The sequence below is a fragment of the Hibiscus syriacus genome, unplaced genomic scaffold, assembly GCF_006381635.1.
Source record: "Hibiscus syriacus cultivar Baekdansim isolate YM2019G1 unplaced genomic scaffold, ASM638163v2 tig00110221_pilon, whole genome shotgun sequence".
Lineage (NCBI taxonomy): Eukaryota > Viridiplantae > Streptophyta > Magnoliopsida > Malvales > Malvaceae > Hibiscus > Hibiscus syriacus.
This window is the reverse complement of record NW_024062635.1, coordinates 3,262,816-3,280,682: the sequence shown is the minus strand read 5'-3', so window position 1 is coordinate 3,280,682 and position 17,867 is coordinate 3,262,816. Positions and strand designations below refer to the sequence as shown.

General features: G+C 36.5%; 2 protein-coding genes across 3 annotated transcripts; both read left to right on the top strand.

The window, feature by feature from the left end:
• The first annotated feature begins 11,730 nt into the window (after window positions 1-11,730).
• LOC120114246 (60S ribosomal protein L37a-1) lies at window positions 11,731-13,185 on the top strand. 2 transcript variants are annotated; one of them, XM_039135211.1, is made up of 5 exons: window positions 11,731-11,803; window positions 12,330-12,369; window positions 12,631-12,719; window positions 12,871-12,953; window positions 13,046-13,185. In XM_039135211.1, the coding sequence occupies exons 1-5, from the start codon at window positions 11,801-11,803 to the stop codon at window positions 13,107-13,109; spliced, it is 279 nt and encodes a 92-aa protein (XP_038991142.1). In that variant the 5' UTR covers window positions 11,731-11,800; the 3' UTR covers window positions 13,110-13,185. The 2 variants fall into 2 exon arrangements, with proteins under 2 accessions (XP_038991142.1, XP_038991141.1); XM_039135210.1 differs by lacking the exon at window positions 11,731-11,803 and having other exon boundaries at window positions 12,324-12,369.
• Window positions 13,186-16,683: 3,498 nt separating this feature from the next.
• LOC120114229 (protein FIP2-like) lies at window positions 16,684-17,770 on the top strand. Its single transcript, XM_039135196.1, has 3 exons — window positions 16,684-17,085; window positions 17,203-17,293; window positions 17,505-17,770. The coding sequence occupies exons 1-3, from the start codon at window positions 16,684-16,686 to the stop codon at window positions 17,768-17,770; spliced, it is 759 nt and encodes a 252-aa protein (XP_038991127.1).
• The last annotated feature ends 97 nt before the right edge of the window (window positions 17,771-17,867 follow it).

Genomic DNA, 17,867 nt, shown 5'->3' with positions numbered 1-17,867 from the left:
TTTAAGTTTCCATTTATATCAATTAAGCATGTTTTCTAATTTTCAAAAAATTGAAAATGAAAATTATTTTCTAGAAATAAAAAACTGAAAATGAAAACTATTTTCTAATTTAAATTTGCTCAACTTTTCTATTCGTAATTAATTAATCACTATACACCAAATATTTTCAATAAAGATTTAAAAATAGGATGATTATTTTAATTAATTAAAAATAATATTATATTTTTTAAACATATAAGTTAAATATTTTATTACAACTTAAATAGATAAAATATTAAGATTTGAAAATTATATATTTTTATTGATCAAATTTATGATGTATTAACAATTAATTGGTCTAGTGGAATGATACATTAGATTCTTAAAGCAAGATTATGGGTTCCAATTCTGACGTTTGTAAATGGAGCAAACTGGATTAAAATGATCACTCTTACTTCTATAATACATAATCTATATTAGTCGATTAATAAATAAAACACCTATATTATACCAAAAAATAAAATTTGTGATGTACTGATAATAATATCAATTTAATCTTGATTGACATCAGATCTCATATTTAAACTAAAACAATACCTTTCATTTCCTTTACATATTATGAAATATTTTTTTTTTAAAAAATACATAATTTCAAGTATCATGATTAAATATTTTTATAAAAAATTATATATCCCAGTGTCGTAACCGTCTTTCGGTTGGACCCCAGAATTGGGCTTCGACTTGAAATAAATGGGTTGGAGTCGCCACCGACCATTTTAAAACAAATTTAGGTGGGTCGGACACCATCTTACCTGATATGCGTTGTACCAGAAACGTGTCGGGTTCGGGAGTCGGTTACGGTCAAGGAATGATTAGCACCCTTGAACCGCCCTTTCGGTACCAATTAATTTGTCGGTTGTCTTTTATTACGAAAATTAAGAATTTAAATTGAAATTTAAAAATCCGATTCGAATTACTTACCTTTTGATTGGTTGGAAGTACGACTGAAACAAAATATGTTAGATAAAAAAATAATCAAACAAAATGCTAATAATAAAAAATAAATAAAAATAGGTAAAAAAAAATATAAAAACTTAGGATCAAATTGGAACAAATTGAGCTTAATGAATTAGAAAATGAACTGCAAAAGAACAAATAAAAAGTTAGGGGACCAATTCACAGAATATAAAAAAAATATACAGGGACTAAATTGATTAAATTGGGAATTCGGAGGTAAATTTACGGGTAGTGACCACATTGAATTGCGACTCAAAATTTGGGGGACCGCGGAGAGGATTTAAGAATCCTATATTTGCAAAACGACCCCTGGTATATAAATAGCCAAACACCTCCATTTTCATTTCATTTCCACACTTTCTCAGAGATATCATCTCTCCCGGTTCTCTCAAGGCCTCCTCTCCCAGACGATTTCCGGCCACCACTTCGGTGGCCCCTCCGCCGCACCGGCCACCGCGCCGGCCGTCGCCGGCGGTGGCCGAAAAAAGACCGCTTAGCCCGAAACACTCCTCTCGACCCCGTAAACCCAAAACTAAACCCCAAATTCATTGAAAAAACTCCAAACGCCGTAGATATGCTCTAAAGCTTCGATCTTTACCCTTTTTTTGTTGGTGACGCTTCGTTTCCCGGTGAGTTCCTCCCGTTTCCGACGTGTACTGAGTAATTTACTGCTCTTGTGTTCACTGGGGTCTCGAACGGCTTTGTTACTTGCCTGTTTCTTGTTTCGATGTTTGGTTATTTTGGGTTGTTTTCGGGTTTTTGATGTGTTGTTGACTCAACGGAGTCTTGTTTGGTTACTGTGCTGGTATGATGTTGTGGTGTTGTTGATGTTTATTGTGGCTCGATTTGTTGGCAGTGTTTTGGTATTGCTTTTGTAGGTTCTCGATCTTTGTTGGCCATTTATTCTCGCCGTGGGTACCGTTGATGGTACTGTTGTTGGTGTTTTGGGTTCTGTCGGTTTACTGTGATGGTCCCTCGGTGTGGCACTGTTTGCTCTGTTCGTGATAGTTCTCCCTGGTGGTCCTTGGCAGTGGCTTGGTGGGGGTCTTTATACCCCACCGGTGGCCTGTTAGTTCCGAAATAAGGGCGATCGTGGCCATTGTGACCGGTCACCCCGGGATGGGTCAGTCCCGGGGATCTCGACTGGATATCTCGCGCCGTCTGTGACTGTTGGTGTGACTTCTGGAATTTTCCTTGATTTGATCTCAACCGTTGGATTGGGTCAGATCCAACGGTCCAGATCTGGCTGCTCATTTAAGGGTTAGACAAACCCTAGTTGTTTTGCAATCCTGGCCATTGATCCCATCTCGATCTGACGGTTATAATTCGTGTGGCGTTGGACTTAATGATGGAACCCTAAACCTTTGCTGGGCTAGTTCGGGCCCTAATCCTAGACTGATTGGACCTTAATGACAGACCTGAAAAAATAAAATAAATAAATAAACGAGTAAATAATAATAAACAAATAAAATAAAAACAAAATACTATATAATATATATTTAAAAAAAATGTTTTAAAACTATATATAATATATTTAACAAATATTTTCAAAACCATATATTATATAATTTTAAAAATGTTTTAAAACTATATGTTATATAGTTTTTAAAAAATGTTTTAAAATTATATTATATGTTTTCAAAAATGTTTTTTTAAAAAAAAACTATATATTATATAAGTTTTCAAAATTACTTAGAAAACTATATAATATATATATATATATATATATATATACGTATATGTATAAAAAATTTGGATGAAAATAAGTGTCTACAGCTGCCCCTCTTTGTCCTTTTTCGTGGAACGAAAAATATGACAAGATAAAAAGACACAAATTTTCGTTCGGTGGAGTTGAAAAATAACTCCCTGTCGAACTGGGTTGCGGATGGCTCCTCCGTCGTGAAGTCGAGTCCACCTTGAAATAATACAAAATTGAAGTCGTAGTTCGAGATTTGAATCGAGATGCGGCTTCTTGTTGCCCAATTGTAGTCAACTTCGGTCTTCTTCTCGATTTAAAGACCTTGGTTCAAGAATTCGACTGGAAAATAATTCTTTGACTCCACCATGTGGTTGATAGGCCCTAGAGCTGAATGAAACCGAACTCACAAGGTCTTCTTTGACAGATAGCTTCTCTCGACTTAAGCTATGCTGTCGGAAAGCAGTTTTTTGTCACCAAGGCGCAATTAACCCAAGTCTTCTCCTTGACTTGAAAACCTCGATTGCAGCCGGACAGTAGTGTGATCGGGGTGTCATCGAGCTGAATGGAATCGAACTCGACTAATTTGTTGGCAGATAGCCCTTCTCGATTTAAGCTATTCTGCAAATGATGTGCCTTGGAGCTGAGCGTAGCCGAACTCGAAGGTCTTTGTTGACAGATAATCCTTCTTTGAGTTGGATATCCTTCGTCGCGAGGTTGAAATCCAATCTAAAGATGGATGATGCTTGTGTGCACGATTCCTTTCGCCGTGAAATTAAAACCGCGGGTGGCCCCTTCGTCGTGAAGTTGAGCCTGGAATTGGATATCATTCCAAGTAAGTAGTATTGTTCCGAGTCCAATATCCTCCGTCGTGAAGTTGAAATTGGCTCTGGAATCGGGAAATTGTTTGTTGACAACCAGCCGTCCCTTCGTTATGAAGTTGAACTTGTGTTGTCTCGAGTCTAATATCCTTCGCTGTGAAGTTAAAATTGACTCTGAATGAAATTTTGTTGACAATCAGCCGCCCCTTCGTCGTGAAGTTGAGTTTGTGTTGTCTTGGGTCCAAGATCCTTCGCTGAGAAGTTGAAACTTGGCTCTGAAATTGGGAAGTTGTTTATTGACAACCAGCGGTCCCTTCGTCGTGAAGTTGAACTTGCGTTGTCTTGAGTCCAATATCCTTCGCTGTGAAGTTGAAATTGGCTCTGAAATTGGGAAATTGTTTATTGACAACCAGCAGTCCCTTCCTCGTGAAGTTGAACTTGCGTTGTCTGGAGTCCAATATCCTTCGCTGTGAAGTTGAAATTGGCTCTGAAATTGAGAAGTTGTTTGTTGACAACCAGCGGTCCCTTCGTCGTGAAGTTGAACTTGCGTTGTCTGGAGTCTAATATCCTTCGCTGTGAAGTTGAAATTAGCTCTGAAATTGAGAAATTGTTTGTTGACAACCAGCGGTCCATTCGTCGTGAAGTTGAACTTGCGTTGTCTGGAGTCCAATATCCTTCGCTGTGAAGTTGAAATTGGCTCTGAAATTGGGAAATTGTTTATTGACAACCAGCGGTCCCTTCGTCATGATGTTGAACTTGCGTTGTCTGGAGTCCAATATCCTTCGTTGTGAAGTTGAAATTGGCTCTGAAATTGAGAAGTTGTTTGTTGACAACCAGCGGTCCCTTCGTCGTGAAGTTGAACTTGCGTTGTCTGGAGTCCAATATCCTTCGCTGTGAAGTTGAAATTAGCTCTAAAATTGAGAAATTGTTTGTTGACAACCAGCGGTCCCTTTGTCGTGAAGTTGAACTTGCGTTGTCTTGATTCCAATATCCTTCGATGTGAAGTTGAAATTGGCTCTGAAATTGGGAAGTTGTTTTTTGACAACCAGCGGTCCCTTCGTCGTGAAGTTGAACTTGCGTTGTCTTGAGTCCAATATCATTCGCTGTGAAGTTGAAATTGGCTCTGAAATTGAAAAGTTGTTTGTTGACAACCAACGGTCCCTTCGTCGTGAAGTTGAACTTGCGTTGTCTGGAGTCCAATATCCTTTGCTGTGAAGTTGAAATTGGCTCTGAAATTGGGAAATTGCTTATTGACAACCAGCGGTCCCTTCGTCGTGAAGTTGAACTTGTGTTGTCTAGAGTGGCACGATATCCTCCGTCGTGGAGTTGAAATCGCGGATGGCCCTTTCGTTGTGAAGTTGAGCCTTGACTTGAATATCCTTCGTCATGAAGTTGAAATTCAAGTATTGTATGTTGTGGGTGGACACAATTCCCTTCGCCGTGAAGTTGAAATCGTGGAGACCCCTTTATTGTGGAGTTTGGCTTCGAGCTAGATATCCTTCGTCGTGAAGTTGAAATCCACTCTCGAGCAAATTGTGTTGTTTCGAGAGAAACTTTCAATCTGTCGAGTTGATCGAAGTGTAGCTTCTTGCTGCTGAGTTAAACAACCAACATGAATCTTTAAAGGTTCTTTTGAATCGAGTATCCTTCGTCTCGAAGTCGAAACTTGACCCTAAAAGCTGCAAAAAATTATGTATGTGGAAAATGATAAATACGATGCTCTAAAATGTATGCATAAAATGCATGTAACATGAATTGGTTATATTTTATCTCTTGAAAAAGGTCTGATAATTTGCATTAGGATGTTAAATCCCCAAATGATGCCTCAGTATCCAAAAATGCCCCAATATTTGATGTTGAATCTTCGACGATGCCCCAAATGTTCCTCATTTCTTGCTTAAGCCTGAGTTTTGTGTCTAAGAGTCACATGTCAATTATCAAGATCCACTCTAGAGAGACTGTCTTGTTTAAAAAAAATGTTTTTATTTCTCTTTTATTTTCAAAGTTATCAATTAAAAGAGTTTTGAAAGATGTTTGATCCAAAGTTTTTGAAAATGTTGTTACTTTTACGGTTTTACAATTGAGACGAATCATAAAACTAGAGTTCATCGGATATCAAAGAATTAATTACAATGTTAATCCTTCAATAAATTATAGCTATTTGACAAGTGCCAAGATCAAATCTATCTTTGGGAAATGATTAAGTAAGGAAAGGATAAAAAAGTTTCAGGTTATTGTGTTTGGTCAAATGTTTGGCATTTGATGCTCAAAGGTTTGATGGGGTAGCCTGCATGCTCCTCTACTGGAAGTGTTCTCTGACTCCCAACATCCGTGGTCATACTCGGATTGTGCGATGCCTTATCAAGGAATTTGTGTGATCGCCTCAGTTGTACAATTTTTATATTCGAGCCGCCTTTTCAGGTTTTCAACTCGAACCCTCCTTTGGTTTCAAGGCGTTATTCAGAATTTACGTCTTGAACCCCCCTTTGTTATTTTTCTCTACCATGCATTAATTACATTATTTTTTGCAAATAAAGATTAATCCTGATGGGCGGGATGAAATCTGAAGATAGTCTCTTTTGTTTATAAATCTATTTATGATTAGAAGAGACTTTTAAGGCACGTAATGTAGGCCAGGGCTCATGGTTATGAAAGAAAAGGATAAATGGGCCCAAACAAGTGTTTTAGGGTATTGAACCAAGGATCAATTCATTCTGATGCCCTCGATCTTGTCTTGCTCAAAATGTCTCTTTCTCTTGATGCTCTATGATCTTCAAGTGAAGTGATTCAGTGATTCGGGAATAATTGTGCTTGATCAATCTCATAGTTTGAAGCTTGATGTGCCATTTGTCTTTAGGGAATCTTTGCATGTACTTTTTGTCCCTTTTTCTTTTTGATTTTTGATTTTTGCTTTTTTGCTCTTTTCTTTTGTTTTTTTTTTGCTTCTTTTCTTTTTTCTTTTGTTTTTGTTCTGATTGAATCTTCGCACTTGCTATTTGGTCCACCTTTTGATGTCTTCACTCATGTGAGCATATTTCTTCCACCTTGCCCCCCAGTGTGGAGGGTGATCCTTGGTTAGGGTTGAATCAGAAGAAAAATACTATAGGCTCAAAAGGGGATACAAGGGATATATATTTTCTCCTGTTGTGAAGGGATGAAGAAAGAAAGCCGTTTATCATTTCATACATGGAAGTCCTCACAAAAGATGTATCCCCAGGGGGATAGATTTTCAGGATTAATTTCATTCACATGAAAACAATATAGTTAATGAGTGATAGAATTATTTCGAATGAATTGTTTTTTCTGCTCATTGCTCCCAACATATCTCAATGTTCAGGCTCCCGTCGAGATGCCCCAAATTATGTCTTAGAAGAATGCTCATGTTCAAATGAACAATTCAATGCCTTGGGTTTTAATAGTAAAAAAGTTAATTTTGAGTCTAAAAAAAAGACAATGGTGTGATCTTATTAACTCAAAGAAAGGTATGGGTGTATCAAAAAGATAAAGGTAATGTTCAAGAATTTCTAAGGGAGGTAATGTCAAAATTTGGTTTTTTTGGTAATGACCATGAGTTATTTTGGGTAAAGAATCAATGTATTTTATTTTGGGGTTTGAGACAGGATAAGAAAGGTCTAATCTTGTCACATGTCAAAAATCTATAATTCTTGAAGAATTAAAAGAATCCTTAATTCATTTTATATTCGAAGAACTAAAGATTAAAATTTGTTCAATTGCTCCACCTTAGAAAGTAGCATAAATTCAATCGTTTAAAAGATTAAGCAAAAGATCAAAGACGTGTTCAAACAAAACAATCCTCTAGGTGCAAATAGTATATGCAATACCCCCTTCTTCGGCAAGCGCCTTACAGTTTTCAGAGGAATGTTTGGGGTAACTGCAAACAACTTCAACATCGTAGCCCTCAGGATATGTGGACTCTTTTCAGATCATCCTGGCAAGCTTAGTCATATAACCAACTGATCAAGCTCTCGTTGTACTGATTTCATTTTTTCTTCAATTGCTAAAATCTTGCTTCCCTGTGGTGTCATGTGGTTAAGACCACTTCATCGAATCCTCCGTGAAGAAATTTCATGTTTATGAAAATGCTTAAAATGAATGTAGATGCAAAATGCAAAATGCAAAAATGCATGAGATGTTCAAGGCATTGATCCTAAAACATGTCTGTTATTATAAATAATCTTTATTGGGACAAAAATGTTTTATCTTTTAAGAGACAAAAATATCCTGATAGCTTCTGACATGTTGAGTAGTCTTCTGCCTTCGTCTGTCACCAGTTGAAAACCCTATCGAACCGTTCTGGCTCCTTTGGCTAAAATGTGCAAGTGACAAGCTGTTTGTCTCGAAAGACTACATCTCCGACTTTCACTCTCTGCCGAGCTTGTTTCTAACGAAAGTGCCATTGAAGCCCTCCATCCGAAGCTTATCGACCTGTTTCTGGAATTCATCTTGTTCTCGTAGTTTTCGAAAGGAATCTTCGGGTTAACTTTTTCCTCGTCTTGCCCCTGCAACATTTGCCTCTAAAAAATTTGACTTTAGTGTGCTCGGTGTAAATTTTGGTCCATTCAGAGTCAATGTAGCAAAGTGACATATTCTTCGATTGCCGATACCCCGTCTTCTGGATTGAATGTGACACATAGTCACCCTGTAGACTGTCCTCTGTATTTTCATCTCTTGTATTACAACCCCTTTGTCCATTAATGCAAATTATTCATGTTTAACAAACACGTTTTTTGTGGATAAACACCTCTTTTAAATGATACGAATGACAAAAACAAAATAAAAGAAGACAAAATAAAAAAGTTAGTGAGGTAAATCAAAAATAATAAAATGAAAAATCCTACCCCACATGATATCTACCCGAACATGCTTAGCATTCCTACCCGGACATAATTTCTATCCCGCATGCTAATTTCAAACAAATGCTAACCGCATATTTGTCTAGTTCGCATGCTTTGAACAGAAAGTAAAGCAGGAAATAAAATCAAAGCAGCCTAGGGTTTGGAATGAGGTTTTGGGGTGGGCTCTAATTCTCCATAGTCTCCCGGTTTAGGTTCTAAAAACGGTACTCGAGTTCTCCTTGCCGGTGCCCCCTTGGGGTTGCCAGACCCTTAGTCCTAAACCCATCACAAGCTTGTGTGGACTAAGTTAAACTCGAGAGGACACATTCCCTTATGCCCGCACGGTGAATAAATTCACACGAAGACATAAGGTATATGAATCCCGAAGGCTACTTGTTAGGCATATGCGGTGAATAAATTCACACGAATGCGTCACTTTCACCCCAACTTAAAACGGGTTCGGAGCTCGGGTTTAGAGCTAAGAGATGACAATTTTGAAAAAATCTGAAATCATTAACAACGTCAGTACAACTATTTATTTGAAAAATAATCAAAGATAAATAATTGGAATCGAATAAATAAATTAAAATTAAAATTTACCATTTTCGCATAAAAAGACAACCGAAAATTAATTTCGGCCTGACTCACTTACCTGACCCCAGCGGAGTCGCCAACTGTCGTAACCGTCTTTCAGTTGGACCCCGGAATTGGGCTTCGACTTGAAATAAATGGGTTGGAGTCGCCACCGACCATTTTAAAACAAATTTAGGTGGGTCGGACACCATCTTACCTGATCTGCGTTGTACCAGAAACATGTCGGGTTCGGGAGTCGGTTACGGTCAAGGAAGGATTAGCACCCTTGAACCGCCCTTTCGGTACCAATTAATTTGTCGGTTGTCTTTTATTACGAAAATTAAGAATTTAAATTGAAATTTAAAAATCCGATTCGAATTACTTACCTTTTGATTGGTTGGAAGTACGATTGAAACAAAATATGTTAGATAAAAAAAATACTCAAACAAAATGCTAATAATAAAAAATAAATAAAAATAGGTAAAAAATATAAAAACTTAGGATCAAATTGGAACAAATTGAGCTTAATGAATTAGAAAATGAACTGCAAAAGAACAAATAAAAAGTTAGGGGACCAATTCACATAATATAAAAAAAAATATACAGGGACTAAATTGATTAAATTGGGAATTCGGAGGTAAATTTACGGGTAGTGACCACATTGAATTGCGACTCAAAATTTGGGGGACCGCGGAGAGGATTTAAGAATCCTATATTTGCAAAACGACCCCTGGTATATAAATAGCCAAACACCTCCATTTTCATTTCATTTCCACACTTTCTCAGAGATATCATCTCTCTCGGTTCTCTCAAGGCCTCCTCTCCCAGACGATTTCCGGCCACCACTTCGGTGGCCCCTCCGTCGCACTGGCCGCCGCCGGCGGTGGCCGGAAAAAGACCGCTTAGCCCGAAACACTCCTCTCGACCCTGTAAACCCAAAACTAAACCCCAAATTCGTTGAAAAAACTCCAAACGCCGTAGATCTGCTCTAAAGCTTCGATCTTTACCCTTTTTTGTTGGTGACGCTTCGTTTCCCGACGAGTTCCTCCCGTTTCCGACGTGTACTGAGTAATTTACTGCTCTTGTGTTCACTGGGGTCTCGAACGGCTTTGTTGCTTGCCTGTTTCTTGTTTCGATGTTTGGTTATTTTGGGTTGTTATCGAGTTTTTGATGTGCTGTTGACTCAATGGAGTCTTGTTTGGTTACTGTGCTGGTATGATGTTGTGGTGTTGTTGATGTTTATTGTGGCTAGATTTGCTGGCAGTGTTTTGGTATTGCTTTTGTAGGTTCTCGATCTTTGTTGGCCGTTTATTCTCGCCGTGGGTACCGTTGATGGTACTGTTGTTGGTGTTTTGGGTTCTGTCGGTTTACTGTGATGGTCCCTCGGTGTGGCATTGTGTGCTCTGTTCGTGATGGTTCTCCCTGGTGGTCCCTGGCAGTGGCTTGGTGGGGGTCTTTATACCCCACCGGTGGCCTGTTAGTTCCGAAATAAGGGCGATCGTGGCCGTTGTGACCGGTCACCCCGGGATGGGTCAGTCCCGGGGATCTCGGCCGGAAATCTCGCGCCATCTGTGACTGTTGGTGTGACTTCTGGAATTTTCCTTGATTTGATCTCGACCGTTGGATTGGGTCAGATCCAACGGTCCAGATCTGGCTGCTCATTTAAGGGTTAGACAAACCCTAGTTGTTTTGCAATCCTGGCCATTGATCCCATCTCGATCTGACGGTTATGATTCGTGCGGCGTTGGACTTAATGATGGAACCCTAAACCTTTACTAGGCTAGTTCGAGCCTTAATCCTGGACTGATTAGACCTTAATGACAGACCTGAAAAAATAAAATAAATAAATAAACGAGTAAATAATAATAAACAAAAAAATAAAAATAAAATAAAAACAAAATACTATATAATATATATTTAAAAAAATGTTTTAAAACTATATATAATATATTTCAAAAATATTTTCAAAACCATATATTATATAATTTTAAAAATGTTTTAAAACTATATGTTATATAGTTTTCAAAAAATGTTTTAAAATTATATTATATGTTTTCAAAAATGTTTTTTTAAAAAAAACTATATATTATATAAGTTTTCAAAATTACTTAGAAAACTATATAATATATATATATATATATATATATATATGTATACATATATGTATAAAATATTTGGACGAAAATAAGTGTCTAAACCCAGCTTATTTAAATTTATTGTACAATCCAAGCGATCTCAATAGTAAGTAAATTGTTGTTATTTCTTGAGGTCATGAGTTCGAGCATCATGAATGCCAGAGGTATAAGCTTTCAATGTCAAATTGTTATATATATTTGAGTCACTTAAACCTAATAAGTTTATATATATTTGAAATAGGATACATATATTACATTCTAATTATATTGAATTTTTAAAACTAAATTTAATATTTTTAACATATATTTATATAATAATATTAAAAAGAACAAAAAAAAAGTAAAATTAAACTTATATATATTAATTGAAAAATCCATTATGTTTAGCACTTGTGTACTACTTTTGTTGGTGTTTGGGTTTATATAATTTGAATAATAATAATAATAATAATAATAATAATAATAATAATAATAATAATAATAATAATAATTTCTTATGAGAATAACAAGAATCAGTATAAATGGTAATTGATTTGGGCTTTGAACCTGCTTAGTACTGAATATTAGAATGGCAACTGGGCCTAAACACAAAATTCCCGTCGTTCAGTTTCTATAAAAACATAGCAAGAGAAACCCTAATTCGCATTTGATTGCGTTGCATTCTCGCGACAAGCCGTTCTTCACTTCAGAGACCAGACAACCAGCTATCCTCCCGATCCAACAATGGTATTTGTCTTCTCTTTATTTCGTGGAAAAAGTTCTTTCTTATTATCGGCTTTGTATATCTGTAGATATGTTTGTTTCATGAGAAAAATGCTTTCTGTGAAAGTTTTGTTTGTTGACGTTGTCGGTAAGCTAAACAAGAAGAAGAAATTGGAGATGATATGGATCTCCCTTTTTTGGCTGAAGTAGAAATTTTGTACTAGTTCTGTTGGTGTTTGAGTGATTCGGCAATGTCGTCATGTTTTCCCTTCATATTTTTCATATTACAAAATTTGGGTTAATAAATTTAGTTTATTATTCATATTTTTGGCTTGGTTTTGTTTTCAGTCACTTGTTCTTGTGTCACTTAATGCATTTTGATTCAGTATCAAAATACTAGTTTGGTAGGAAAGGAATTAAGCTAGGATTGTCATAGCTTATAACCTAATTACTCTGTTTTTTTGAAGATCTAATGGGATTGATTTGTGTTAATCGTCTCATGTTGTTTCTTGTTGCAATTAGTAGTTAACTCCTTTCCCTTATGATGCAGACAAAGAGAACCAAGAAGGCTGGAATTGTTGGAAAATATGGTAGGGATATTTTATGACATCTTTGTTTTTTCTTAAAGATGGCTTCTAGGTAGATAGTATTCACACGGTGTAGGAATGATTAATACTATCACGTATCCCTCTGATTTGATTTTGCTTGAAATTGTTGCAATTTGAATTTTCTTCAAAAATACTTTATTGTTTTTATTCACTTATAGGTTCTCGAGTAAATTGAAATTTTAATGTGATTCTCTCTCTTCAAAAATTCTTTTAGTTTCTTATTTCTTGTCATGTATAATTAAGGTACTCGCTATGGTGCTAGTTTGAGAAAGCAAATTAAGAAGATGGAGGTTAGTCAACACAGCAAGTACTTCTGTGAGTTCTGTGGAAAGGTTAGATGCTTCTGAATATCATTTGATCCCTTATTTCTATGGCCTTTCCCGTCTCTTGGTGCATTCCTCTGTTTATCTTTTAGAAAATTGTTATCTTTTTCCCTTTCTTATATGACTTGCATGTAGTTCTAATAAAACACTTCTATCACAGTATGCCGTGAAGAGAAAAGCTGTAGGAATATGGGGCTGCAAGGATTGTGGGAAAGTCAAAGCAGGCGGTGCTTATACCATGAAGTAAGGATCCCTGTTGTAATCCTTTCACATTTCATTTTCGTTTCTTATGATGTCTGAGTAACTTACCAGAGCTGCATTTGTTAATTGAACAGCACTGCCAGTGCGGTGACTGTGAGGAGTACTATTAGGAGGCTGAGGGAGCAAACTGAGAGCTGAACCGACCTATTCTACTTTGATAGGATGATGTTTTTCATGTTTTAGCTAAAAGACTTATGGGATCTCTTTTTGACCATCTACTATGTGTTCAATTATCATTTTCATATCCAAGTGTTGCAATTTTATTTCAGTTTCAACTATTTGCTTCATTTGACGTTATCTTGTTAACTTTGCATCAAATTATTGTATTCCTGCTTTTTCTTACGCACGCATGATCGGAGTGATGAACCAATCTTCAAGTTCCAACCCGTGTTCATCACCGGATAAGCTACTTGCTTGAACAACTTATTGCTACTTGAATGAATTTTGGGTGGATTTTTTTTCCATGCTTACATACATACATGAAGGATGGTATACCAGTACAATTTTAGTCGCATTCAAGAAAATCAGAAAATCCAGGACAAACTTTCCGACATTAATCTTTGCAAGGATGTAACTTTAACCTTACACTTCCTTCAGGTTCCTTAAAATTCCTCGATCCTCCCATTAAACCCAAAGAATCTATCCAAGTCATATTGTTTTACCAACATCCGATACCATCCTTAATCCGTCGTCACCACAAGGCTATGCTCATGTTCATATAGGAGACATTCATTTGGCATTAGCTTTCCATCACAAGTAGCCACTAGGATCTCCAACATGCTTGTTTGGGGATGGTGGAGACAATGCTCAACTGTGGGACATCGGTGGTCGTTGTGTTCCCAAATTTCACCATGTCTTTGGAAGACAAAACTTGATCCACTGCCTTTGTTGTTTAAATCCAGATGGTTGTAGCCCCGGTGGATCCAGGACTTGTTGAGGCCGCTCTATTTTCTCGGATGACTTACAGGTCACAGGATCCTGTTAACGGCATGGAGTTTGCGTCATATGTAGATATACTGCTCATTCAAATTGATTAGAAAAATATACTCACCATTCATATCCAATATTAGTGGATAGGGTAAAGAATAAATCTTATATTAGTGGTTAAAGAAATAATTGTTATTATAGAGATTACAGTTCGAGTACCAACAATTGTAATATAGTGATTGAACGTTTGTTGTCAAATGATTGATTGTATTTAAAACGTATACTACTTTGTAATAACTGTTGCTTAATAAGAAAAAAACAAGTGTATATATATATATATATATATAATAAGAAAAAAAGTGTATATATATGGTTTTTTGAGTTCATGTTGCGTGTTTTATTGGCCATATCTACTGTTTTCTTTTTTGATAAATATAAATGAGTTTTTTTGCAAAGTACACTTTAAAACAATTGAGTGTACAAATTTAGAAATATTAAATTAATATTGAAGAACATCATCTATACTACAAATTAATTTATTTATACTTATCAGGATTAGTGTCTTTGTTTTATAGTAGTATCATGTAACAAGAGTATCTACATACAAGAATTACTTCGTTAAAATTATTACAAATTAATATTTTTATTAAAATACTAGGTTTTTTAAAAAAAAATTAAAAATATGAAATTGAAAAAAATAATTGATATTAAGAATTAAATGACTAAATAAAGCGCTTATTAAAAAACGGTATAATAATTTAACTGGAGTGAAATCCTGACGATCCACTCTTCCACATTAATTGGTGACGATAAAGTTTTACAAAACACTATAAAGAGGAATCAACAACAAAGGATCCGTGGCGCAATGGTAGAAGGTTGCGTGTTCGATTCACTTCGGTTTCAAACCCCCCATCTTAAAAGTATTTAGGTTTTTGCTCCTGATCATGCAATTTGTATCGATTCGGTGATGTTATGGTTTTCAGAACCGGACCGGTTAATGAACCAGTCATGATATCGGTTTATTGGTTTAACCGGTTGAATCGGTCGGAAGAACCGGACGACGTCATAATTATTTAAAAAATTAAATAAAAATACCAAAAATATTTAATAAAAAATAATTTTTTATATCACAAGTCATATTCAAAGCAAGTCATAACATATATAAGTTAAAAACTATAAAATCCAGTGAAACAAAATGATTCAAATTAACTATAACATAATATTTAAGGTAAAACATATTAAATAATAAATATAATTATATAACTATAATTAAAAAATAAATTTGGGCTTAAAAAAAGCATAACAAAATGATATTGTTTGGTTTAATTTTTTTTTAAAAACAATCCCACATGGCTAAGAAACATAGAAGAGCATCGCAAAAGTCTAAAGAGTAAAAATATGAGAACAAAACAATCTCACATTGCTAAGAAACATAGAAGCGCATCACAACTAACTTCTATAAATAATAGAGGTAATTTGGCATTCAAAATCATGGAGCCTTTTGGTGAGCATTGAGTGAACTATTCTTTCACTTCAATCAAGCTCGAATTTTAGGCTTCAATCGAGCTTCTAATTTTTTTTTTTAGTTCAATCCTTTTTGAGTTCAAGTTTCAATATTATATTTCGAGTTTGAATTGAACTTGATAATTTTTAGCTTGTGAGTTTGAGTTGAGTTGAGCTTACTTTTAAAGTTTTTAAGTTCGAGTCGAGCTCAGCAATACTCGAGTTCGACTTGGCTCGTTTAACAAACGACGTTTTTTGGTTTAATTTTTTTTTAAAAAAAACAAAAATCCCGGTTTTTCTCGTTTTTTTTCGGTTTTTCCCGATTTTCAGCCGGTCCGGTTCGAACGGTTTAGCGGTTTTGGTCGATTCACTAATAACGATTCAACCGGTTTAAATTAAATCGGACTAAATAACGATTCCCGATTAAACCGACCGATCCGATCCGATTTTCAAAACAGAGGTTAAAAGCCTGATTTTGTAACCAATTTTTATTGCAATAACTTCATGGGTCCTAAAAGATGAGATTAGAATTCATTTTTAGTACACATTCGGCGCTAAAAGCCCAAAAAGATTACCATCTTTTACATCCAAAACAAGCACTCGTTTTCATATCAGCTCCGCGCACCACCATGAGCAGCCTCTTTGTCAGAGAGATGCCGAAAGAGGATGTTGGTTCATCGTTGGTTTGCATGTTTAGTGCCGGACTCTAGCATTCCCACACTTCTACTTAACCCCAAAATAAAGCCCTTTACGCGTTTCGCTGTCGCGTGACACTCTCACCACTCCCACCGCACGATAGCCATTAGCCACCCCCTCAGGCATCAGGCAACCTACCGACCTCTTTTCTCCCTCTTTAATCGCTTTCATGTTACCCTCCCTCTTCTTTTTTAAGCCATTCAACAACAACAAATGCTCCTTTCTTTTTTCCTTACCCACACCGACCACCTTCTTCTCCATCATTATGTCCACTACTACTTCTCCTCCTCCGCCGCCACACGGCGGGTCCCTCCTCCCTGCTGGACTAAAACAGAAACCCTAGTGTTGATCGAGGCTTACAAGGACAAATGATTAGCTCTTCGACGTGGGAGCCTGAAAGCGTTGGATTGGGATGTTGTGTCGGACATTGTATCCTCGGCTTCCGATCCTGGGACTGAAATCGTCTGTTCAGTGCTGGCATAAGATCTAGAAGCTGAGGAAGCGTTACCGTGCCGTGAAGCAGTGGAGCCTCAAAAATTCGGGCAAGTTTTCTTCTTCTTGAGACTTGTATCCTCTGCTTGATTCCATGAATTTTGCATCAACGTCGGTTGCTGGGTCTGATGATCAAGATGATAAAGTCATTGTATTTTGTGGGTTTTTCTTGAAATCGAAGAAGCATGAAAATATTGATGGGAATTCTGGGTCTAATCCCGGTGTTCATCATGAATTTAGTGGTGGGTATGGTTCAAGTTTTAATTTTGATGACAGATTGGGAAGTGGTTATGGGCTAAAATGGCATGAAAATGGGAATTTTGTGGCTAAAGGAATTAAAATTTTTAAGAGCAAGGGTAGAATTGGCAATAGTTATGGTTCTATGGTTGATTTTGATCATAGTTTTGCTCAGGATGTCGATAGTATTAAAGAGTTTCCTCTTAAGACCTTAGGTGATAGGAGTTGTTTGAACGTGGGATTCAAACCAAAGAATTATGTTTGCCCAAATCTAAATTCTAATCGTGATAGTGACTCAAATTTCGAGCAAAAGATTCAATGCCTCAAGTTTTTCATTGAAAAAAATGTGGTAGAGTTGATTGGAACTTTGAACTAGTGTGACTTTGGGGGTTTAAATGGAGTTGCTTCAAGGCAAGGGCTTGGTAGGAAGAACAATGATGCTGGAGTCAAGAGGGGTGTGGATCATGGTTTCAAATCGCGGTCGCGTTTTCGGTCATTCCGGCTTTACATTTCGGGATTACCGTGATTGTGGCCGTCGCGGGCGCTATTGCTGGTGTAGTGGGTAACTTGGATGGCAGCGAAACCGCTATTTCGCGGACGAAATCACGTTTTCGGACCGTGATTTGAAATCCTGGTGTGGATGCACTTGAGGATATGGTTTCCTCTCCTTGGCTGAAGGGTCTGTGAGGATGGAGAAGATGAAGATGGAGATGGTAAAGGAGATTGAGAAGATGAGAATGGAGATGGAGATGAAGCACAACGAGATGATAGTTGAGTCGCAACAAAAGATCATGGATGCATTATTGTCGGAAAAGAAGAAAATGGTAAAGAAACCATCCTCCATGTTCCCTAATACGAATGGAAATGTGGTTGAAGGATGGCAAGAAGATGCTTTCATTAAGAAAAAAAGGAAGATTTTGTCATCTAGTGTTGAGATAATTTAGTTTACTAGCATACTTTCATTTACATTATCTTTTAAGCTTGCCAAATGTTCTTCGAAACAATGGAACTTAGATGGAGTCTCGTTTTTCTAATTCAAAA